At 38.0% G+C, this 23,433-nt stretch overlaps 1 protein-coding gene across 8 annotated transcripts; it reads right to left on the bottom strand.

Annotated features, from left to right (window-relative positions):
• Positions 1-1,196: 1,196 nt before the first annotated feature.
• Positions 1,197-17,765, bottom strand: NUDT13 (nudix hydrolase 13). Of its 8 annotated transcripts, none has more exons than XM_027962413.2 (9): positions 17,677-17,765; positions 12,277-12,368; positions 8,743-8,882; positions 7,060-7,194; positions 5,973-6,079; positions 4,661-4,786; positions 4,435-4,546; positions 3,261-3,415; positions 1,197-2,171 (listed from the first exon to the last, which is right to left on the bottom strand). In XM_027962413.2, the coding sequence occupies exons 2-9, from the start codon at positions 12,357-12,359 to the stop codon at positions 1,971-1,973; spliced, it is 1,059 nt and encodes a 352-aa protein (XP_027818214.1). In that variant the 5' UTR covers positions 12,360-12,368; positions 17,677-17,765; the 3' UTR covers positions 1,197-1,970. The 8 variants fall into 8 exon arrangements, with proteins under 8 accessions (XP_027818214.1, XP_042096937.1, XP_042096938.1 ...); XM_042241003.1 differs by lacking the exon at positions 8,743-8,882 and adding an exon at positions 7,517-7,608; XM_042241004.1 differs by lacking the exon at positions 7,060-7,194.
• Between the last annotated feature and the right edge of the window lie 5,668 nt (positions 17,766-23,433).

The raw sequence follows: 23,433 nt of genomic DNA, 5'->3' as shown, positions 1-23,433 counted from the left end.
GACCTTGAGTCAGTCTCCCTTTGGTGTCAAATAATTGAATGTTCTACCTGTTTTTGCTATTCTTCTTCAAGGACCCATCAGGTGTTTTTTATTCTTAGCACCTTCGTAATTCATTGCCACAAAAATATTCTCCAGTCAGGTAAGCCCTATACCAAAGTTTCTTTTATTTATCTGCCATTTTTTAGGACCCCAGCCCACCCTGGCCTCATTTGCCTCTGCTCTCAGTTATCCTTGGAATTCTAAGAACCAAAGCACTCTTTCTAGTCACTGCTGGAAAACAAAGTTCAATGTTGGAGCTCCTCCTATTAACTACTGTCATTTTTTCTTTTCCAAAACAACACATTAATCCAAAAGTAAACAGTTACTTCGTGGTAAGTTGAGAAACTCATAACCAGGAATTCTGTACACTCCTCTTTCTATCAGTATTTTCAAATTGGGGATATGTACACATGTGGTCACAAACACACCCACATAGAGATAGAAAACATTGGGAGGCGGTACAACTCATGGACCCTGAACTGTTTTCTTCTAACTGCAAGATATGAAGAAATCTCAGGACCTCTCTTGCTAGAGTGTTTTTTCCCTTCTATGTGCCCGGGTTTAGCCCAGGTCAGGGCAAGCTGCCAGTCTTAACAGGACAATCGAGTCCCATCACATATTATCCCTCAGCCTTTCCCGATGACAGCAGTTTGATTTTCCCAAAGCCGTGATGGTGTGCTGGCAGTGGTGAGAGTATTGATCCCAGCTTTTAGGATCAAAAGGAAATTCAGTGCTTCATCCTGTCTAGTTCTAGAATCGGTTTTACTTAGTCCTGTGGGACTTGGGTGTGTGAATCATCTTAGGGTCTCTGGCACTTGTGTCTTTAATCACTAGTTGGTTGCCTAAAAGTACCTGAACATACGACTCTTGCCTCAGCCATTCCTCTTCTCAAACAGACTTCTCACAGCATTTCTTCCCAGCGTTGCTTTAGTCATTACACAGACTTCACACTAATAGTTTCCTCCCTCCCACCCTCAGTTCTCGCTTTCTACAGTTTCCTCACTTCATAAGATAGAAAAATACATCTGAACAGAGGCTCAGAAATGTACTTCATTTCCTCCAGATCAGTGCTTCTCTCCTGTGATAAGGTACAGAATGGCATATATGAATGACGAGAAATCCTAAATTTAGTTTATTCCATAAAACTCAAGAAATGGTTCATCTTCACTGGTCATTTTATTGCAGTTACAACACTTGGTGTGCAAATGGCTGCAGCCATTTTTAAGTTTAGGAAAACAGGCGTGGCAAGGGATACTCTTTTCCCTGGGTCGCAAACTGAGCAAGTAACAGCAAAAAATGCTTACCCTCTTGAGCCCCACTGGCATGCAGTTACCTCAACAGAACATCACTGTATCTGATTTATTACAGAGCACCTTGAGGAAGACCTTAATTCCTGCTTTCCTGGGATGAAGGACTTAAGGAACTATGACTTTTACTTAACTACTATATATAAAACAATTACCTCTATGCAAATTCAAAAATGTTGTGCTACTTTTTAAAATTCTGTGAACATAAAAAGTAACTCAGTTGAGATCTGCTATATATTTTTAATACTAAGATAAAATTTTAACTGAAATTATACCAGGCACATTTTGGCAGTTAGTATAAATCCAGCATTGATAAGCCATATGCCAGAAGATGTTTGCTTCCACAGTGCAGGAGAAAATGAGTGAACAAAGGGCCTGTATCCAGACTAATCAACTTTTGCTTTGATTGTTGTTATCTGATGGGTTTTGGCACTTTTGATTGCCTGTGGTTAGGAACTTCTGTTAACACCGGCAGATGTGTCCTGCAGTAGGCTCACCGTCTGTTCTGCCTTATGAGGTTGGCCTGGGATGGGCTTTTGTCTCCTCCTGTTTATCGGTTGTTCTCTGATGTGCCCCTCTTAGATCGTGAGGAGGGAGTTATCTGATCAGGTAGCCTGATCTGAGCTAAGCAGGCAGGGGAGAACAGGTCGGTTTTTCCACCCACTCCTTTATCAGTTGATGGGCAATGGCTAACTTGGGGGGCAACCAGAATGGGACGGCCCCACTCTGTTGTTGATTAGATAGGTTGTTTCTCCTCAGGACTGTGGCCACCTCATCACGACTGAACCAGGCAGCTGCTTCTAGTTCTTTCAAGTTCACCTGGAGCTGAAAGACATAAGGAAAAACAGGATATAAAGTTAGGAGCTACTTAGAGTACAACGGCCAAGGGTGAGAAAATGTTCCAGAACTGAGAAATCTTAGAAGATGGTATCTGGATTCTATTCACTGGGAGATAATATTCTAGATAATGTCCAGAAGCAAAATAACCATAATTAAGGGAAGAGAGTTAAGTATATTTTTTAAATATTAAAACACACACACATTAAAAAAATCATGAAAGTGCAAATAGTAAAGTATTGGGGGTTTCCTAACAGTCTAGTGGTTAGGAATTTGCGCTTTCACTGTTGTGGCCCAAGTTCAGTCCTTGGTCGGGAAACTAAGATCCTGCAAGCCATGCAGTGCAGCCAAAACAAAAAGTGGTTAGCACTGAATATAAGTTATGAATAATATTGTTTCTTTCTGTGCCTAAATGATTATATAAAAAGGAAACATAAGTGTTACTCTTCTTTGAAAGGTAAGTGTTAATTAATGATAGTCAAAAGCACAGTATCTTCCTTGCAGGAAGCAAAATAATGCAAACTGCATCCACAGTTTATTACAGAAACTGAGATAGGTTAGATATTACTGTATAGAAACCAAAGCACACAATAGGCAGACTTTGGCAAATAGGGAACACAACACAATCTGTTAAGATTTACGAAAGAGCAAGATGAGGTTGGATAAGACAACAACATCTAAGTCCCTTTCAGTCAGAAGTTCCTGTGACTTTATATTATTAATCCCCAACATCCTGACTGACTTGAGCTATAAGACCAATTCTGAAATCAGTCATTAAATTTTATATATTTATTGTGTGCCTACTCAGTGTAAAACATTGTTAATTTCCTGATGATGAAAGGTAAATTGTCTCATGATTGAGATATATATACAAGGAAGAATGGTGGTCATGTTGACATTCCTAATTTTTATGGTGAATTTGTTTATAAGACTGTAAATTGCTTAAAGGTATAAATCATATCTTACACATCTTTGTATAATCTAGACAGTGCTGGACTAGGCAGGTGCTTAGTAAGTAACTATGGACCAGCTCGGATGGGGCAAAGGATATGTCATAAGGAAAGCATCAGAACTTACCTCTGTCTGCCCTGGTTTCACAGTTGCATGACAAGCAATCATGAGTGTGCTGTTAGGAAAGGGCCAATGCTGGGATGCAGAGTAATGCAGTCTGTCCACCTCCAATCCCACCTCTTCTGCAATCTCTCGCCGGACAGTCTCTTCCAGACTTTCACCTATAAGTACTCAGATTAATTCAGAACAGCCCTGTAGCAGGAAGGGTGATGCAGATGCCCATTTTTGAAAGGAGCATAAAAGTGACTTCAAAGTCAAGGAAATACTTTTGGGAAAGGCCTAAATCTCTGAGTCTTTACACTAGGAATCAACTCTGGAGTTGGGTATCAAACTGCCAGTTCTTGAACCTGCTATGTTCGTTACACAAAATAAGAGTTGGAAAGGCTACTGCTGTCCTCAGCTTTTCAATAAAATTCGAATGCCACATGTCAGCATTTGCCGATTTTACTGCAATTGGCTGAGAAAAAAACAGCCTGTAAATAAATATTAAATTTTAGTTAATAGAATATGAATATGTATGCTGAAATATTTAGGAGGAAGTGTATTAATGTCTGCAATCTATGCCTCAGAAAATAAGAATGATTAATGGATGGATGGAAGAATGAACAGATTTGTGATAAAATAATTATCGAATTTAGGTGGTGGGTATATAGGTGTTTACAGTATAAATCGTCCATATGCTTATATTTGAAAATTTCCCTATAAAATATTGGAAAATTATAGTGCCAGAAGGTAGTTTTCTTGATAAAATAGGAGAAAATGTGCTTGAGATTCCAAGTACTCTGGCAATAAGAATAAATACGTAACTATTGAACATTCCTGGTGGTCCAGTGGTTGAGAATCCACCTGCCAATTCAGGGGACATGGGTTCAGTCCCTGGTTTGAGAAGATTCCACATGCTGCGGGGCAACTAAGTGCCACAACTGCTAAGCCTGCACTCTCGAGCCTGCAAGCTGCAACTACCGAGCCCACCCACCACAACTACTGAGCTCATGTGCCCTAGAGTCCTGTTCTGCAACAAGAGAAGCCACCTCAATGAGAAGCCCAGCCACCACAACTAGAGGAAGCTGGAGTACAGCAATGGAGACCCAGTGCAGCCAAAAAAAAAAAAAAAGAAATACATATTATTGATAAGCTTTCATTTCCTTCAATGTTATCTGTATATGCCTAAATTCCTTACCTATATCACAAAAACCTGCCAAGGCAGAATACATTCCCTTGGGAAAGGAACTCTGGCGGACAAGCAGGCATCGAGTTCCATCTGACACCAGAGTGATCACCACAGGTGCCACCTAGGAAAAGGGGATGGAAACGTAGGGCTTTAGGGCCCGTTAATGAAACCAAGTAATGGGTAACTAAGGAAAGCCTTTTGGCTTGGATTATCGTACTTTTAAAGCAATGCTTACCTGTGGATAATAGATGATGTTATTGGAAGGGCACACACGCTTGCTGCCAGACACATTCTTCTTGGTGGGCTGCCCACTTCTGCTGCAGAACTGATGAGTGTCATGCCAACGGAGAAGAGCCTGAGCCTAGGAATACAAAGATGGACTTGGCACTGTTTGGAGAGAATGTGGGTTTCATCTGTAATGGTGCTGGGACTACTAATATTGAGAGCAACTCAAAGGGACGTGTCATTCCCTTTCCAGCTCACCTGCTTTAAATGGTTATTAATTATTTAAACTTTAAAGGAAACTCTCTGAACATAGTCCTCTATCATTTTAAGTATGAATTTTTTTAAAAAAGCATTTTAAATGCATTATGAATTATTTTTTTAAAAAGTATCATAATAAACACCCATGTACTTATGACACAGATTAAGAAAACATTTTCTATATAATGGCAACCAACTCCAGTATTCTGACCTGGAGAATTACATGGACAGAAGAGCCAGGCAGGCTACAGTCCATGGGGTTGCAAAGAGTTGGACACGACTGGGTGACTGAACAACAACAACAACAAAATACCTCAATATGTGTACTCCCCAATAAGTCTGGAATTTTTTTGCAAATGAATGTTTAGAGATAGCTCTTTAACTTAAACGGACAATCCAATATTATATAGCAACTGAATTGGGAAAAGAATTTGAAAAAGAATAGATAACATGTGTATATATATATATGTGGGTAGATATATACGTATATCTGACTGAAACTGACACAACAGTATTAATCGACTACGCTGTACTGTGCTACGCGAAGTCATTGCCGTCGTGTCCATCTCTTTGCAACCCTAGGGACCGTAGCCTGCCAGGCTCCTCTGTTCATCGGATTCTCCAGGCAATTTGAGTGGGTTGCCATGCCCTCTGCCAGGGGAATCTTCCTGACCCAGGGATTGAGCCCGAGTCTCTTATGTCTCCTGCATAAGTAGCTAGGTTCTTTATCACTAGTGCCACCTGGGAAGCCCAATTAAATGGACAGTCAAAAGCCATTTCAGCAAGTGAAATCCAAAGGTGGAGAATAAGTCATTAGGGCAATGTAAAGTAACTTCTCACCATATATATGTCATGCTGTGGGTCACTAAAAATGTTTATAAGGCCTATAGGTCATAGTGCCATGATGTATACACCCTTAGGAGAAAACGGTACTGTCAAAAACAGGGTAAAAGAAGAAACACAGTGTCCTTTCTCCAAAGTCTATGATCTGAAAAAAAGAAATCAAATCTTTCCCAAATACACTACTTCACTAAATTTCCTACAGAACCAAGAAATCAATCTACCGTGGACAGCAAGGAGGCATCCTTCACATTCAGCTCAAAGAGAGCCTTTGTCAGCTTAATGAAAGACCCCTGGAGGGCTGTCTCCATTTCAGCTTTCTGTAAGGAAGCTAAAATATTAGAAAAGAGAATGAAATGAAAATGAAACAAATGTCAGACGTTACCTCGGGGACCTTCTCTAGTATATCTTATTAGAAGAGTGTTTCCCAAACTCACCTAATAAGACTCAACTAGGAAGAATAAAAAAATATTCAAGTTCTCAAGCCCCTACCTGGAGATTCTGAATAGCAGATGAGTGAGGCCTAGAAATTTTTTTTTTTTTTTTAACAAGCACCAGGAAATTCTTATATTCAGGCAGATTTGGGTTGTTTCCCAAGATTTGGGTTGTTTCCCATAGTGTTTCCCAAGATCCTCTCTGGGGCAATAAGGACATTTGGACTAGCCACACACTATCCCTGGAAAAAAGATGAAATGGGACCTTTGAGCCCCTATCTAAACCTCATTCCAGCATCATTGTATTCACAGCTGATACCCTAAAACAGACACAGAAGGACTGATAAGGGCCACAAGCTCTAGCAAACCAGTTCCCAAATGCAAGTCGGAAGACTCAGAGCTACTCCAGGGTAATGTGTTTATTCACCTGCATTGATAAGAGAAATAATAATATCATGAACTTTAAAACATTTCTTTCTTCTTAAGATATATAAAATACATGAAGGTACAGAGAATAATATAACAAACATCTGTGTACCACCATATAGTTGAGAAAGAAAGCATTAAAAAAATCCTTTATTTTATGTAATGATGGTAGTATTTTTTAGTGTTCTTACTTAAATGCTTATGATTGGATGGCTTCACCGACTCAGTGGACACGAGCCTGAGCAAACTCCAGGATATAGCAAAGGACAGGGAAGCCTGGCGTGTTGCAGTTGCAGGAGAGTCACAAAGAGTCAGACACAACTTAGCGACTGAACAACAACTTAAAAACAGATTGTTTTATATTCTTAACATGTTCTTTGAAATTTTATTATGAAGAGTCCCAAAGCCTAAGAACCACTGGGAAGTGTCCATCAGGAATAATGTTATGTACCATTTATGGAAGAAGAGCTATTTAGACCTAGATCCAGAGCAAACCATGCTTCTTGCTGTTCTGAGCATCCAATTAGCACGGAATCTTCTAGTATTTGTGAGTCTTGTCCAAACTTACCCAGGAGCCTTTCCAACTCTAAGAAATGCGAAAGGGGGGAAGAAAACACAGGAGTTAAACCACCGGAGCCATACTAGACTTATTAGAAACCATCTACTTCAACTTAAAGAAGGCACACCTGGCTCCCAGTCACTGCGCTGCATGCTAATTAGCTGTGCAATTTTGATCTACTCACTTAAGCTCTGTTGGCCTCCATCAGCAATCTGAAGAGTTTAAAGGAATTCTTTCTGTGTAATCCTGTATTACTCTGATTATATCATGAAAGCGGCATATCCCCTAGTTTTAAAGACACATCATAGTTAACTTACTAAAGCACTGAAAAAAAAAAAAAGTGTCATACTTAAAATGGTAGACCAAAGCAGTTCTACAATTTCATCTCCAGAGTATGCTGCTTTTATGGGCCAGGGTAGACTCCTCATCAGAGATCCTGGTCTGTAAAGACAAGTGCTGTATTGGGAGAAAATCTGTTCTGTGCCTGAAGGATTCATGGTTATTTGTTCATAATACAAGATTACGTTGCTAACCTCTAAATAATGTTTAGTGCCTTCTGATAAACATCCTCATATACTTACGTACTGCCAGAAACTATCCAAGTATTCCAACATATGCAGTGCATAATCTGGCCCTGGCAGTGTATTTAGAAGTTGGCATATAGCGACACAGGGGCTTCCCAGATGGCACAAATGGTAAAGAATCTGCCTGCAGTGTAGGAGATGCGGGTTTGATCCCTGGATCGGGAAGATCCCCTGGAGAAGGAAACAGCAACCCACTCCAGTATTCTTGCCTGGAAAATCCCGTGGACAGAGGAGCCTGGTGAGCTACAGTCCATGGGGTTGCAAAAGGGTTGGCCAAAACTCAGCGACTAACAACATCTAGTGACATCATGTAAAACTGAAAGGTAGCATCTTGAATGCCAATTCCTAATGGCTTAGATATCTCTAGTTATATACCTTAAAAGCAAATTATATGATATGTACTTATTAATATATCAGTAATTATATGTAAAATTATTCTATTTATATAAAACATTATATCTCAAAGCAAGTTAATCCATGTTTAACTTTGACCCTTCTAAGAATAAATTAAGTCATGATACACATCTTAAACAGTTGTGCACACATGCTAAGTCTCTTCAGTCATGTCTGACTCTTCGTGACCCTGTGGACTGTAGCCTGCGAGGCTCCTCTGGCCATGGGATTCTCCAGGCAAGAATACTGGAGTGGGTTGCCATGCCCTCCTCCAGGGGATCTTTCTGACCCAGGGATCGAACCTGGATATCCTACATTGGTAGGCAGGTTCTTTACCACTGAGCAACCTGGGAGGTCCATACCATCACCAAAAATTATCCAACTGGGCAATTCAGTTCATATACTAAATAATTAATTGGCCAAAGCATTTGGAAAAAATCTGGACTCTAAAGTTGGAGGATTCTTCTCAGGGATCTAACATGGACTGAAATTCTGTTCAGTGGCCACAGGCTGGTCTACTTTGCTGGCCTACTTTCAGTTCAGTTCAGTTCAGTCGCTCAGTCGTGTCCGACCCTCTGCGACCCCATGTTGGGCTTACCTAATAGGCTATACTGGGGGGCCAGGTATTGATGTTCTGATTTCTGAAGCAAAGGAGCCAAGTTATGAAAGAGGTAAAATGCTCCTGTCTGCTGGGCTTTTTTACATGCATCATCATCTTCTTTCAGTTCAAATAAATACCTGTGTTTTGGAAATAATCAAACCATTACAAAACCATCCTTAGCTTCCTGTACAACGTTCGTCTTTGAGAATTATGTCCCTGCATTGCTCTCCTACCACAGTTATTTCTCTTTTTTTATTTACATCCTAAACTGCTTTAAAAAAGGATATGACTCTGGGAGATCATTCCCTCCTTTGTCCTACTGTATACCTTGCTGATACTTCTGTGACTGCACTAACATGGTTCTATTTGTTAATCTGTCTCCTCTAAGATTGAAATCTTCTTAAGGGCAGGCAGGGTCTGTTTCAGTTATGTATCTTGAGTAATTAGCATATTGAATGGCTCAAATTCAATAAATATTTGACTTGAACTTCAACAGTAAATAGTTACTGAATTGAACCTCAAGGTACTCTGCCAATATGCTGTGAGGCAAGAATTTACATGCAGTGGAGCGAAAGGAAAATAAGTACAGTGATAAAACATCCACCACAGAGTACCTGGAGATGGGAGCAGACTTTATTATTGCAGACAAGGGGCAAACATATACCTTCAGAAACCCCTTTTCAACCTAGGGATGATAAAATTTTTATCTTAAATGCAGTCTTATTTCAAGCATCTATTCTCCCAACTGTATGCCATTAGCTCCTTATCTCTACTAAAGGGACCACTGATGAAAGTGAAGCCATATTTGACATTTATTTAATAAGTAAAATTTTCAGTAGCCAGAATTAAACTGTAGAAAAAAGAGCATCCTATAATGAGTTTCTCAAAAAAAAAAAGAAAAGGAATGCAGCAAGTTCTGTACCTTCATTAAAGATGGCCTGAGTCTATCCTTTCAAGAGCCTCAGGAATCAGGGCAAAGTCTATGTGATTTGGGGAGGGCTGAATGTGGACTCCCCTTCTGGGGCCTTAGGGATAATGATTTTTGTATTGTTTTGTTTGTTTGTTTGGCTGTGCCATATGGCTTGCAGGATGTCAGTTCCCCAGCCAGGGACTGAACCTGGGCCACAGCAGCATAAGCCCATGATCCTAACCACTAAGCCACCAGGGAACTCCCAGCATAATGATTTTGACTGTTGAAATCCCTAAGACAGACTCTCAGGTATACAGTACATTTTGTCCCTTAAAGTGGGAAATACAGTTTACAGATATTTTCTGTAGAATCTGGGAGCTTTTGTAACACCAGTAGCATTAGCTCCACATGAAACTACAAAGCAAAATGATAAACATGCCCCAGTGGTATCTTTAGAAACCTATTTTTGACTGTATGATAAAAGCGATTGCAATGAGCTCTTTGTAAACAGAAGACAAAAGGAACCTGAGATTTTAATACTCAAGATATTTTTATAGTTATTGTGAGTGACTATAATCTCCTGGGACAAAGACTCAGTGTATTTCAAAGGAGAGACAGGTGCCACTCAGACATTACCAAATATTAATATAAACAACAGAACATACACTGGTGCCTTTGTAAAAAAGCAGTAAGAGTTGTACAACCTGTGCTTTATCCTAATGACCATAAAAAGGAAAACATCTACAAAAATAACTAGGTTAAGGTCTTAAATCCAGGGTCTCATTGCAACTGGAACTGAGATCCAAAAACTTATATTCTTCTTGATTGGAACACGTTTCTTAGAAATGCATTTTCTTAAAAAAAAAAAAAGAAATGCATTTTCTTGTTGTATACCTGAAACATTGTAAATTAACTATATTTCAATAAAAACTAAGTTATAAGGATATATTGTACAGCACAGGGAATATAGCCAACATTTTATAATAAGTTTAAACAGAATATAACCTATAAAAATTTTGAATTATTGTGTTAAACACCTAAAACATATAATAAATCAACTATGCCTCAATAATCAGTCACTTAATAATGCATTTTCTCCTTTTAAGTATAACAATATGGAAACCACAACACACTAAGATTAACAAACTTCAACTGTTGTTTTCTTGTTATAAAAGTTGACAAATAGTCATTCTACTGAAATTAGAATATGCAGTTACCAATTTTTTTAAAAAAGGGAAATCATCGAGAATCTCACCACTCAGAGATGATCACTGTTTATCCCTTGGAATTCTCCAAACTATGTATTAATATTATCCATTTATACATATACAATAAATTGTACAATAAATACTTTTAGACTCTATGTACTAATTTGTAGCCTTCTTTTCTTAAACATTAACATTTTCACACCATATTCTTCACTGACAAAATTTTATTTTACTTATGATTATTATTCATTTTCAATATATTTAATCACCTTGACACTCATTTTTTTAGACTAGTCAGTAATTCTGTTATTGTTCTCAGGGTCTCAGCCTGAGAACTGTAAATAATTCAAATGTCAATATCTAAAACAAGTATTGAAATTTTGTTTTCTCACTCTTGCTCGTATAAGATTATACATGGTTGTGTGCTTTTAAATTTTGGACTGGGCACTCATGTATTGGAGAGCTTTCAACATGAAAAGCTCTGGTTGTGAGTGTATCCCTCCAGAGGGGTTTTACACTTGCTTCTGCAGGTCCACAAATGCTACTTAAATTCTTTTCATAGGATGGGAATTTGGAACTACACCACATAGATGGTGCAAATTTACCCCCCAAAATTGTATGACAGCAGGCTAGTGATTTCAAATTCACAGATTTTACACTTGCTCAGACTGATGACAAAGAGGTCCTTTTTCACCTTCCTGTACTGCTGTGCTGGGAGGGATTGGGGGCAGGAGGAGAAGGGGACGACGGAGGATGAGATGGCTGGATGGCATCATGGACTCGATGGACGTGAGTCTGAGTGAACTCCGGAAGATGGTGATGGACAGGGAGGCCTGGCGTGCTGCAATTCATGGGGTCGCAAAGAGTCGGACACAACTGAGCGACTGAACTGAACTGAACTGAACTGTACTGCTGTAGATACTTTTTTCCAGACTGCCTCTCACTGAGGTTTGTTCTTGGAGGAGGGAGTTTGGGAATCATAGTAGGCAGGGAATGGAATTACCTACCTTATTTTCAGCAACATTAATGAACTATTCAATATAGTTTTAATTCCATCATAACGCTGTATCATAATTTAATTTCTCCCTTACTGTTCATTCATCCATTCAACAATATTTCAGTGCTTACTATGTGGCAGATACTAGGGTTCTATGCATGAGGGGTACCATAGTGGAAAAGACTATATTATTACCTTAAAAAAAGAACATATTTAAGTATGTCAGACACTTTAGATATTATTGGAAATTTAGTTTAGAAATTCTCTAATTATATATAATTTGCATTGAACATCTTTACATGTAAATCTTAATCATACATCCGTAAGCCCCAATATATAATTTTGAGATGTTTATATTTTATAATTTTAATGGACCAAAGATAGAAAACTCAGAGCTCAGTTTGGCCAAAACTTACCGTGTCTTAGTGACATAGGTTGACAGCAGCCTATAGCACCAAAAAAATTTTCTCCTGCAAGCAGTTCCACAATACAGGGACATTGTCAGGTCCTTAGGAGAAAAAGGAATTAAAAGAAAAAAAAAAGAGCATGCAATTTGAAGTAATGAATCACCAAGAGGGTTATACTTTAAGCCAGAAAAGGATCACTATTTAATATTAAGAAAAGATAAACTGAATAGAAGTCATGATCTGGCTTCTAAATTACATCTCTACTGCTAACTAGCTGTGGGATGTCAACTTTTCAGAGTGTGCCTGCTCAGTTGCTCAGTCATGTCTGACTCTTTGAGACCCCATGGACTGTAGCCCGCCAAGCTCCTCTCTCCATGGAAGTTCCCAGGCAAGAATACTGAAATGGGTTGCCATTTTCTACTCCAGGGGAACTTCCTGACCCAGGAATCGAACCCGAGTCTCCTGTGTCTACCGCATTGGCAGGTGGATTCTGTGCCACCTGGAAAATCCCAACTTTTTAGTACCTCTTTCGTATCTACAAAATTAAAACCTGTTCTGCCTAGCTAATAGGTTGTGAGAAATAGATAACTGTCAACTAAAAACCTTGGGGTCCTGCTTCCATATTGCGGAGTTCTTGCTGGGTGGTACTTGCCAAGCCAAGGCCTACATTTCTCTCCTCCTGTTTCTTTGACGGGATTAAAATTAGGTCTAAACAGTATAATGTTACTGAAAGTGATGTGTATCTCTTCTAGGCTGGCACAATTAAGTATGGGTTTGCCTTCTCCATCATTTCTCCATCTACTTGGATGACTTCAAAATGGCAGAGCCATTAGATGGAGGAGCCTGGATCCCTGAATCACTGCTGCTGCTGCTAAGTCGCTTCAGTCGTGTCCGACTCTGTGTGACCCCATGGACTGCATCCTACCAGGCTCCTCCGGCCCATGGGGTTTTCCAGGCAAGATTACTGGACTGGGGTACCATCGCCTCCTCCACCCTGAACCACTACGTGGAGAAAAACCATCCACCAAGCAAAGACTCCCCAAGAGTAAGATATAAGCTTCCACTATATTAAGGCACTGAAATTCTGAAGTTGGTTATAGAAGGTAGCATTACACTACTAGACCAAGTAAGCCTAGGACTGTCTCCAGACTAATGTAGCCAAATTTCTCAGCATATGTGAAAAATGAAGTCCCTTTGAAAATGAAGAAGAATCTTGTAGATAAGAAAAATATAAAATCACAAGCATTAGGAAAATATTTCAAAAGGCAGCTATGCAAACCCACATGAATCTAAGATATTTCTTATTTTTTAGTCTTTTTGTGAGAGGAAAAATAACTCTATATCTTAAGAATCTATTCTGTAGAAAGGGATGTCTTTTAAATTGTATATCAGTAAGTTTTTTATTCTCCATGAAAACTACAATTCACATTAGCAATAAAAAAGTCAAGAAATAGAAAATTAGTATAGTTAAATAACCAAACACCCTTTTATTTATTTATTTTTAAAATTTATCCAAACACCCTTTTAACTGTGTCCAAGGGAAGCAAGTTTTGACACTAAATCACCAAGGAATGTCTAAAGTTTAGGCTACTTCTCAGTTGCATAATTATGACTCACTGATGACTAATCCTTGGACAGCTTTGCCTATAATCTATATCCTAGCCAAGGGTAAAATATATTTAGTAAGCAACATTCAACAAAATATTTATTGAGTACTGACTTTATGCAGGCTTTCTGAGGGGACACAATAATGTACAGGATAGAAATCCTGCCCTCTTGCAGGAGAGAGAAAGCAAATATTATAGCTTTCACAGACGGCAGAATGTGACATGTGGGTTACAAAGTATTCCAGGAGAATATTAAAAGTATAGTCTCTAGTTTAATAACACAAAGACTGGTGTGATATCCTGGAGGAAATGAATTTAAAGTTAATATTTCTATCTCAGGTCCAACTCTGAGAATGTTATTGATATGCTATTTTTAGAGGGAAATTTTGAAATATCTATTAAATGGTGAAAGTAAGCACCCTTCCCCTGCAATTCCACTTTTAAGAATTTATCCTAGGAAGAAAAGGATACATATAAGACGTTAATTGAAAATTATGATAAAATGGAATAACACAGAGCTGTAAAAACAAACAGATAAGATAACAATATGACAAAACATTTGTAGTAACAGAGAAAGATATTCAGAATATATTATTAAAAAAACCAAAGAGTAGTTGGTTGGTTTAGCATTATCTAATTAATTTGTAAAGAAAAGGATATATATATATACAGGCCAGTAGAATTAATTAGATATGTATTTTTTTTATTTTAAAAATGACTAGAAATCCACTTGCCAAGCTATTAATGGTGACTAATTTGAGAGAGTGATATGGAGATAGGGATTAAAAAGGGTACTCATAATTTTTACTTTTTACATTTCTGCACTTAAAAGAGTTTTTTAACCAAGTGTTCATATTTCTTGTACGTTCCCAGGACTAACTTCACTGGGAAGCTTTCTACAGGCCACTGTTCCCAGTAGCACTGCATCACATTCCCTGAGAGTCATGGGGAATTTCTTCGGTGAGTTCTTTGAATTCCTTTGGTGATACTGTAAGAGCTGTTTGTAGTTATGACTACCAGCTAATCTGTGTGGCCCACTGTGCTTTGCTAAATGTAATGCTTACTAAATTAACCTTAGCCAACTGTGGATTTACATGGCCTGCTGACTCATAAGTTAATGATCTCAGAGCTGGTAAAAGACATATTAAAGTTCCTCATGTAGTTTTAAAAAAGAATTGATAATCAAGAGGAAGACATAATTTAACTGAGAATTGTACCTTCATTGGTATAGTCATAAATCTAGTAAAGATTAAGTCTAATACCTTTTTGAAATGGCTCCTTTTTATACATATAAAAAGCAGTGTAGACTATTTAAACAGAGAAAATTATTTCCTTTAAATTCAACTTTAATTGTATTTCTCTCTTTCAAATATATAATTTAAATTAGCAAATTAATGCTATATTACAGGACATACAGAAAACAGAATTGTGAGAACACCCATATTATCACCACCTTAATATAATTTATATACTAGTCTTCTGCACATATGACCTTTACATATTTGTAATCAGTAAACATTTTTTCAATTTGCTTTCACGAAGCATGTCATAAGCAGTTTTCCATCTTTTCCTGTAAGTTTTACCTATTCTATTTCTTTTTGGCTGTGTAGTATTACACCAAGCAGACTTCTATCCTTACTTGCTATATATTCCCCTAATTTTAGACATTTAGGTGGCTCTGATTTTAAATTACCAGAAATAAAAGACTACTAAATACCTCTGTGCTGATATTTTCTGGTTACCTCTTTAAAGTAAGGTCTCCAACATAGAACTACTGGGCCAAAATTTGTTTTAAAATCATATGGTTCTAGATTGCTACACTTACAAAGTTTGATAACATCCGGTTAAAAAAAACAACTTTATATTTCATTGATCACTACTGAGATTCAAAGTGTTCAGATTTTTAACAATACTAGCTCCCCTTTTGTAAAGTGTCAGTTTGATTTCCTGTGCTTAGTTATTTATTGTGCCTTTACTCTACTTTTGCCCAGTCTAATTTTTCAAATATTATAGGATATTTACAGCATTTTCCACAATATGATCACTGAAATGCATTGTAGGAACCACTGGTGTACTGCTTTTCTCTGGGAAATTGTCATTCAAACTGAACCTCAGCACACACACACAAAAGACTCTTAACAGTCAAGAGGCTATGTGAGATTACTTTTTGGATAAAAGTAAAATTTCTGATGGCCCTATATTATTTATAAATCTAATACAGGAAAAATTTTGCCACTGCTTTTCTGAAATGCTTTGTGATTTCCACTTTTGGGGTCTTTGGTGTGATGTATTATTCAAAATGTATTGACCCAAGGGCTCACACTTGGTAAACATACTGGTCTACAGCTAGAAAACATGCTGCATATGAAACACATCCGGTTGCTCAATTGCCCCATTAGGAACAGGATAGTTGTTTTTGTTTGAATTGGCAACTATTATTATACTTTATGCCAAATCACGCACTGGAGATAAAAATGCACTATTCACAAAATTAGTCTTAGAAGAAAATATTAGCACCCTTATTTTACTTTAGATGACAAGCCCAGGCCTGCCTTCTGTTTTGTTTACAGTGCAAATGCATGTCTCCTCCAAAGCAAGAAAGGGACAGGGCAGTCACACTTGGACTGCAGAGACTCAGACTTTTTTCCTGGCTCTCTCACTGACTGAATTTGTGGTCTGGAGTTGTCACCTAACTTGTTGGGGAGGTTGGTTTCTATCTCATTTTTCATAGAGGAAGGAAAGGGAGAAAAGAGATCTAAAGTGTATTATTACTGTGTCAGATGTTATTACCTAATTCTCAGCTCTAATAGTCTATAAAATCCTTAAGGACTGGGATTGTATCTCCCTATCTACAGCATCTAGTACAGTCCCTATCACAGAAAAAACCACAGTATACTGAATGAAAAAATGAATTTATTCCATTTTATAAGAGAGGAAGGTAAAACTTTGAGAGGTTAACCAATCTGAGATACAATCTAGAGAGCAATAGATGAAAACTCAGGGCTATCTGGCTCCAAAGGTCATGTTTTGATGAGAAATACATGAGGAAGCACCTTCCAACATTCATGGACTATTTAAGTTTTAAAAAGTATAATTTTTTAAAAGTACTTTTAAAAGTAACTTTTTAAAAAGACTGATACAGATAAAAGTTAATATTTTTTTGACTAAAAACTATTAAATAATGATGAGGCAAGGCCCTTAAGCGGAACAATTTCTCTGAACCTCCTATAATAAAGGATTCATATACACTTCTCATCCTGTTCATCTTAATGGAAGAAAGATTCATTTAGAAAGCACTATAACATGACAAAAAAGTCCACCCCTAATCTCTGTGATTACTTCTACTAAGAAGAGGCCAGGTTCAGTAGTGTTTGAGAGAGTCTTTTTCAGGGAGTCTGACTTTTGATGATTGTGGACCTCAGTGGGATGGGAAACATGCAGAATGGAGAAGCCACTGGGAAACACATTTCAAGCTCTCAGTGACCAGCTTTGTGGTTGGCTTTCTAAAAAATAAGTGTTCCTCCCTTAATTCAAAATAATTCAGACAATGCAGAGAAGTTAACAAATTCCATTTTTAAACAACTCTCCAAAAAAGTATCAGAAAATTATTAGCTGGAGTTAATCTGACAGCTCCAATAATTTATGATGCATAACTATGGTTTCTGCAAGAAGGAAGAGAATCTGACAGAGAGATTTTTTCAAGTTCTGGTTCTGTCTCTTCATAAAATCTTTCTTTCACTTAGAATCTGAATATGTTTCTCTTCCACTGTACTTACTCTGAATTCTCTTCCACTGTACTTACTCTGAATTCTCTTAGGGGTGCCTTCCTAGGCCTCAAGAATCCGAATAACCAGGGAACTCCAAGTCTTCCTGGGAAGTTGGACTCTCCTCAAAGAATGATTGCTGCCTTTGACACACTTCCCAGGATGCTCCTTGAGATGCACTCTGGGAAATGTAGTTCAATCCTCATGCCTGCTTACTAAGCTCTCCAAAGTTAACCACGATTGTCAAATGCATGCTTCTGCCACACTTCCCAGAATCCTCTTAGGATGCATTCTGGGAATTGTAGTTCAATCCCCAGGCATGCTGCTATGCCCTCAAACTACATAGTCAACCATGGTGGTCAAAAGCATGATCTTCTAAGATCTAAATTCATTACCAGGAGGACTACTCCGGTAGTTCTAGTATTAGATCCGTGAAAGTAGAAGTGTTAGTTGCTCAGTCCAACTCTTTGTGACCCCACGGACTGTAGCCTGCCAGGCTCCTCTGTCCATGGAATTCTCCAGACAAGAATACTGGAGTGGGTAGCCATTCCCTTCTCCAAGTGATCGTCCCAACCCATTGTAGGAAGATTCTTTACTGTCTGAACCACCAGGGAAGCCCATTAGATCCATTTTTCAATAAAAAATATAGTCTTTACACCCATCCTTCTACATAGAACAGGGCTTTCCTGATGACTCAGATGGTAAATGAAAAATTCTATCTCTGTGTAACTTACATTCTAGAGAAAGAAACAAGTAAATATATAGTGTATCAAGTAGTTATAAATGTCAGGGAGAAAAATAAAGCAAGAGAAGAAGACAGAGGATTTTGCTATTTTATCTATCTGCCTCATTGTTAAGGTATCATTTGAGCAAAGACTCTGAAGGAGCTGAGGAAGGAAGCCAAGTGAATATTTATGGGAAGAGAGTTGTAGACAGAAAAAAAATTATCAGATGCCAAGACCCTCGTGGGGAAGGGTGCCTGGCAGCTTTGAGGAAAGTCTAGGACAAAGCGTGGTGGTCAGAGATGAGATTAAAGAGTAGCCAAGCACCAGATCATGTAGTACTTTATAAGTCTTACAGCTCTTATAGAACTATTGTAATGCCTTTGGCTTTTACTCTGAAAGGATGGGATGTTACAGAAGAGTTTGAATGGGAGAGCGAGATGATTTGACTTACATTAAAAAAAAAATCACTCTATGTGTGATTAGGCTGTAGGGGATAATAAATGTTATTAAATCTTGAATGTCATTGTTAATATGTACCAGGTTACCTGGGAAAGAAGAGTAGTAGTTCCAGTTAGCTGATCAATTATTTATTTGTGATCTTACTATTAGCACATAAACCTAAGCTTCTTATCAGATTGATTCATTAGCCTTAAGGAAGGCACAGAATGTTTGAGGGAAACAAGATATAAAGTCGGTGAATTCCAAAGGAATGAGGAAGCATGCTTAGAGAAAGTTTGGGCTCTGATAATTTTTTAAAATAAAAAATTATGTTTTTTAGCAATTAAGTGTTAAGTGCTATAATCAAAAATAGTGCCATGGTCTAAATGTTTCCATTCCCCAACCCCCTGATGAAATCCTGATGCCCAGTGTTAAACTTTTATGTGAGGTCTTTGGGCGGTGATTTGGTCATATGGATTGAACCATTATGCTCAAAGACATGGATGCTGTCATATAACAGGCTTGAGAAAGCTTCCTTGCCCCTTTCACCACAAGACACAGCAAGTAATCTGCAGTTCGAAAAAGGGTCTGACATGAACCTGACCATGCTAGCACCCTGATCTTAAAACCACAGCTCTAGCCCCAGAACTGAGAGAAATAAGTTTCTGGTTTTTTGCAAGCCTCCCAGTCTGTGGTATTCTGTTGTAGCAGCCAAAACAGACTAAGACAAATAGCTAACATTAATTAAGTGTTTACTGTATTCAAGGTACTATGCAAAGTGTTTTACATATTTATCATTAATCCTTGCATCCTAAATGATATACATTATTCTTTATACTTTATAGATGAGAAAACAGAGGCTTAGAAAAGCTAAATACCTTGTCCATATTTATACAGCTAGTCAGTAGAAGGGCTGGATTTTAACTCAAGCCTATTTGACTCTAGACAGACATTGTGCCTTTGACTATCATAATGTACTATAGACCTGGGTTATATCTGACTGGGTATGGGGAAGGGAAACTCAATAAAAATATTGGAAAACATTGGAATGCTGGAAATAATCTCATGTTCATAGATTGGAAGACTTAATTTTGTTGAAATGGCAATATTCCTCTAATTGATCTATAGATACAATGCATCCATATCAAATCACAGGTAGCTTGCTTCCACAAACAACAAAATAAAAAGTAGGACTTCACCAAAATTTAAAAACCTTTGTGCTGCAAACAGTACCACCAAGAACTTGACAAGAACACCCACAAAATAGAGAAAAACTGTATTGCCAGTCATACATTTAATATGGGACTTGTATCTGAAAAATGTAAAGAACACTTACAATTCCATAATAAAAAGACGACTAACTGAATTTTAAAATGATCAAAGGATATGCATAGATATTACTCCAAAGAAGATACAAAAATGACTAATACAGACATGAAAAGATGCTGAACATCATTAGCCATCAGAGATGTACAAATCAAAATCACAATGAGATAGCACTTTATGCCCATGAAGGAGGCCACATCAAAAGGGCAGATAATGACAAGGAGTGGTGAGGATGTGGAGAAAATGGAATCCTCATAAACTGCTCACAGGATCATAAGTGGTGTAGCTGCTTTGGCAAACAGTTTGGCTGTTCCTCCAAAAGTTAAACACAGAGTTACCAAATGACCCAGCAGTTCCACTCCTGGGTATATACTCAAGACAACTGAAAACATATGTCCATACAAAAACTTGTACACCAAATTTAATAGCCGTGTCATTCAAAATAGCTCCAAAGTAGAAACAATCCAAATGTCCATCAGCTATGAAGGGGAAAAACAAAATGCAGTATATCCATAAACAGTATTTTATTTGGCAGTATAAAGAAATGAAGTACCAATACATACTAAAACATGGATGAAGCATTAAGCATGCTAAGTGACTCTATTCACAAAAAATCACATATTGCATTTACATAAAATGTTTAGAATAGGCAAATTGATAGAGATAGAAAGTAGTTTAGAGGTTTCCTATGGATAGGGATCAGGGAAGTGTTGGAGGGGAGTGGGGAGTGACTACTGGTTGAAACAATTTTGTTGTTGTTTTGGAGTGATAAAATGTTGTAAAATTGATTGTGGTGATGGTTGCACAATTCTGTGAACCTACTAAAGATCACTGAATTGCACACTTTAAATGGGTAAGTTATATGTCATTTGAGTTATAGCTCAATAAAACTGTTAAAATATTCAGCCAAATCATTAATTATGTTTAACAATTATAGTACATGTTTAATAGATATGACAAATGTGATGTAAGTAGCTAGAATCCTCATAGTTTTTTTAGGTCATAAGGTAAAAATTGTCTCTCCTAGGGTGTGCTTAAGTTCAAAGCAATGGCTTCGTTTGATCATGTAATAATTTAATACCATATACTCTTTTAAGAGCACAAATTGAGCCTCAAGTCATTGAATCCTACTCTAGCTTTTGCTGGAAAGTAACAATGTATTTTATACATATGTTTATTAATTCATTGAACACATTCTTATTGAAAACCTATTATGTGCCAAGCAGCATGCTAGAATTGGGAACACAATGGTGAATAATATGTTGTCTCTGCCAGCAAAAATTAATTACTCTTGTACATGTGTGTATGTGATGCAAGTGACGCATTGTGTGTGTGAGCATGTACGTATGTGAGACAAAAGCCCAATTACTCAGTGTTTGACCAGTTACAGGAGTGAACATTAGGATGCAGGGACACTTGAGCAAACTTGGAGGGAAACTGCAAGTTCATTCTGTAAGCAGGCTTACAGTTGGATGTTGTCTCACTTCATGTAAGACAAGAAATAGATCTTAGCAAGTAGGGTGGTAAGTGGTTTCATGAGGGCCCCTTAAATATTAAGCTACTGGCAAAGGGCCCTGTGTGTCTGCATGGCCAATGGTGCCATAAACACTGGGAGGTCTTTATGCTTCTTTTCAAGGGCAAAGTACAATGGGTTTCCTTCTCTTCCACCTCCCCAAATATGAAGTAATGTTTAACACACAACGGGGAAAAAAAACTAAGACTTGTCTCCACTGGGAGACAAGATGAAATAGGACAATTCAGTTCAGTTCAGTTCAGTTCAGTCGCTCAGTCGTATCCGACTCTTTGCAACCCCATGAATCGTAGCACGCCAGGCCTCCCTGTTCATCACCAACTCCCGGAGTTCACTCAGACTCACGTCCATCAAGTCCGTGATGCCATCCAGCCATCTCATCCTCGGTCGTCCCCTTCTCCTCCTGCCCCCAATCCCTCCCAGCATCAGAGTCTTTTCCAGTGAGTCAACTCTTCGCATGAGGTGGCCAAAGTACTGGAACTTCAGCTTTAGCATCATTCCCTCCAAAGAAATCCCAGGGCTGATCTCCTTCAGAATGGACTGGTTGGATCTCCTTGCAGTCCAAGGGACTCTCAAGAGTCTTCTCCAACACCACAGTTCAAAAGCATCAATTCTTCGGTGCTCAGCCTTCTTCACAGTCCAACTCTCACATCCATATATGACCACAGGAAAAACCATAGCCTTGACTAGACGGACCTTAGTCGGCAAAGAAATGTCTCTGCTTTTGAATATGCTACCTAGGTTGGTCATAACTTTTCTTCCAAGGAGTAAGCGTCTTTTAATCTTCAAGGCTGCAGTCACCATCTGCAGTGATTTTGGAGCCCAAAAAGATAAAGTCTGACACTGTTTCCACTGTTTCCCATCTATTTCCCATGAAGTGATGGGACCAGATGCCATGATCTTAGTTTTCTGAATGTTGAGCTTTAAGCCAACTTTTTCACTCTCCTCTTTCACTTTCATCAAGAGGCTTTTTAGCTCCTCTTCCCTTTCTGCCATAAGGGTGGTGTCATCTGCATATCTGATGTTATTGATATTTCTCCCAGCAATCTTGATTCCAGCTTGTGTTTCTTCCAGTCCAGCGTTTCTCATGATGTACTCTGCATAGAAGTTAAATAAGCAGAGTGACAATATATAGCCTTGATGTACTCCTTTTCCTATTTGGAACCAGTCTGTTGTTCCATGTCCAGTTCTGACTGTTGTTTCCTGACCTGCATACAGATTTCTCAAGAGGCAGGTCAGGTGGTCTGGTATTCCCATATCTTTCAGAATTTTCCACAGTTTATTGTGATCCACTTAGGGTATACTAAAGTAAAAATTAATTGGATTTCATGATTTTATTATTATAATGTAGTCAGTAGACTGAGTATGGGTTTCTGTTTCATGTTAATTAAGCTGTTACTCTCTTCGCTTTAATTCTTCCCTTTTAAATTAAAAAAAAATTTACAATTACCTCTGGCCATTTTATTGAAGTCACTGGAAATTCTATCAGAAAGTTGGCAAAGTTAAAAAAGAAAAAAGTTTCATATTAATTAAAAGGTCTGGCAAGTCTTCCAATAATTGGTTATAATTGTAGTTAACTTTCACTTCTGTATTGTCTTGTATAGTATTATCTTTACCCCAATATCCAAAGGGGTTCTGAGTATTAGACAAAGTGTATACTGTCTGTGGTTGTATTCCCAAGTAAGTATAATTTTTTCTGTGATTATTTCATTTCTCAGTTATAGCTATCCCTAAATATCTAATATTTTATAGCATAAGGAATATCCAAATAGATG

This window comes from Ovis aries, chromosome 25, assembly GCF_016772045.2.
Source record: "Ovis aries strain OAR_USU_Benz2616 breed Rambouillet chromosome 25, ARS-UI_Ramb_v3.0, whole genome shotgun sequence".
In the NCBI taxonomy this organism is placed as follows: domain Eukaryota; kingdom Metazoa; phylum Chordata; class Mammalia; order Artiodactyla; family Bovidae; genus Ovis; species Ovis aries.
This window is presented reverse-complemented; position numbering and strand designations above follow the sequence as displayed.

Coding starts and splice junctions, on each gene's coding strand:
- NUDT13 (XM_027962413.2), bottom strand. CDS start 12,359: ATGTCCCTGTATTGTGGAACTGCTTGCAGGAGAAAATTTTTTTGGTGC. Junction 7,195..8,742: donor CCCCCAGTATAGCCTATTAG/GTAAGCCCAACA, acceptor CGCATTTCTTAG/AGTTGGAAAGGCTCCTGGGT. Junction 2,172..3,260: donor TGAAACCAGGGCAGACAGAG/GTAAGTTCTGAT, acceptor TATGTCTTTCAG/CTCCAGGTGAACTTGAAAGA.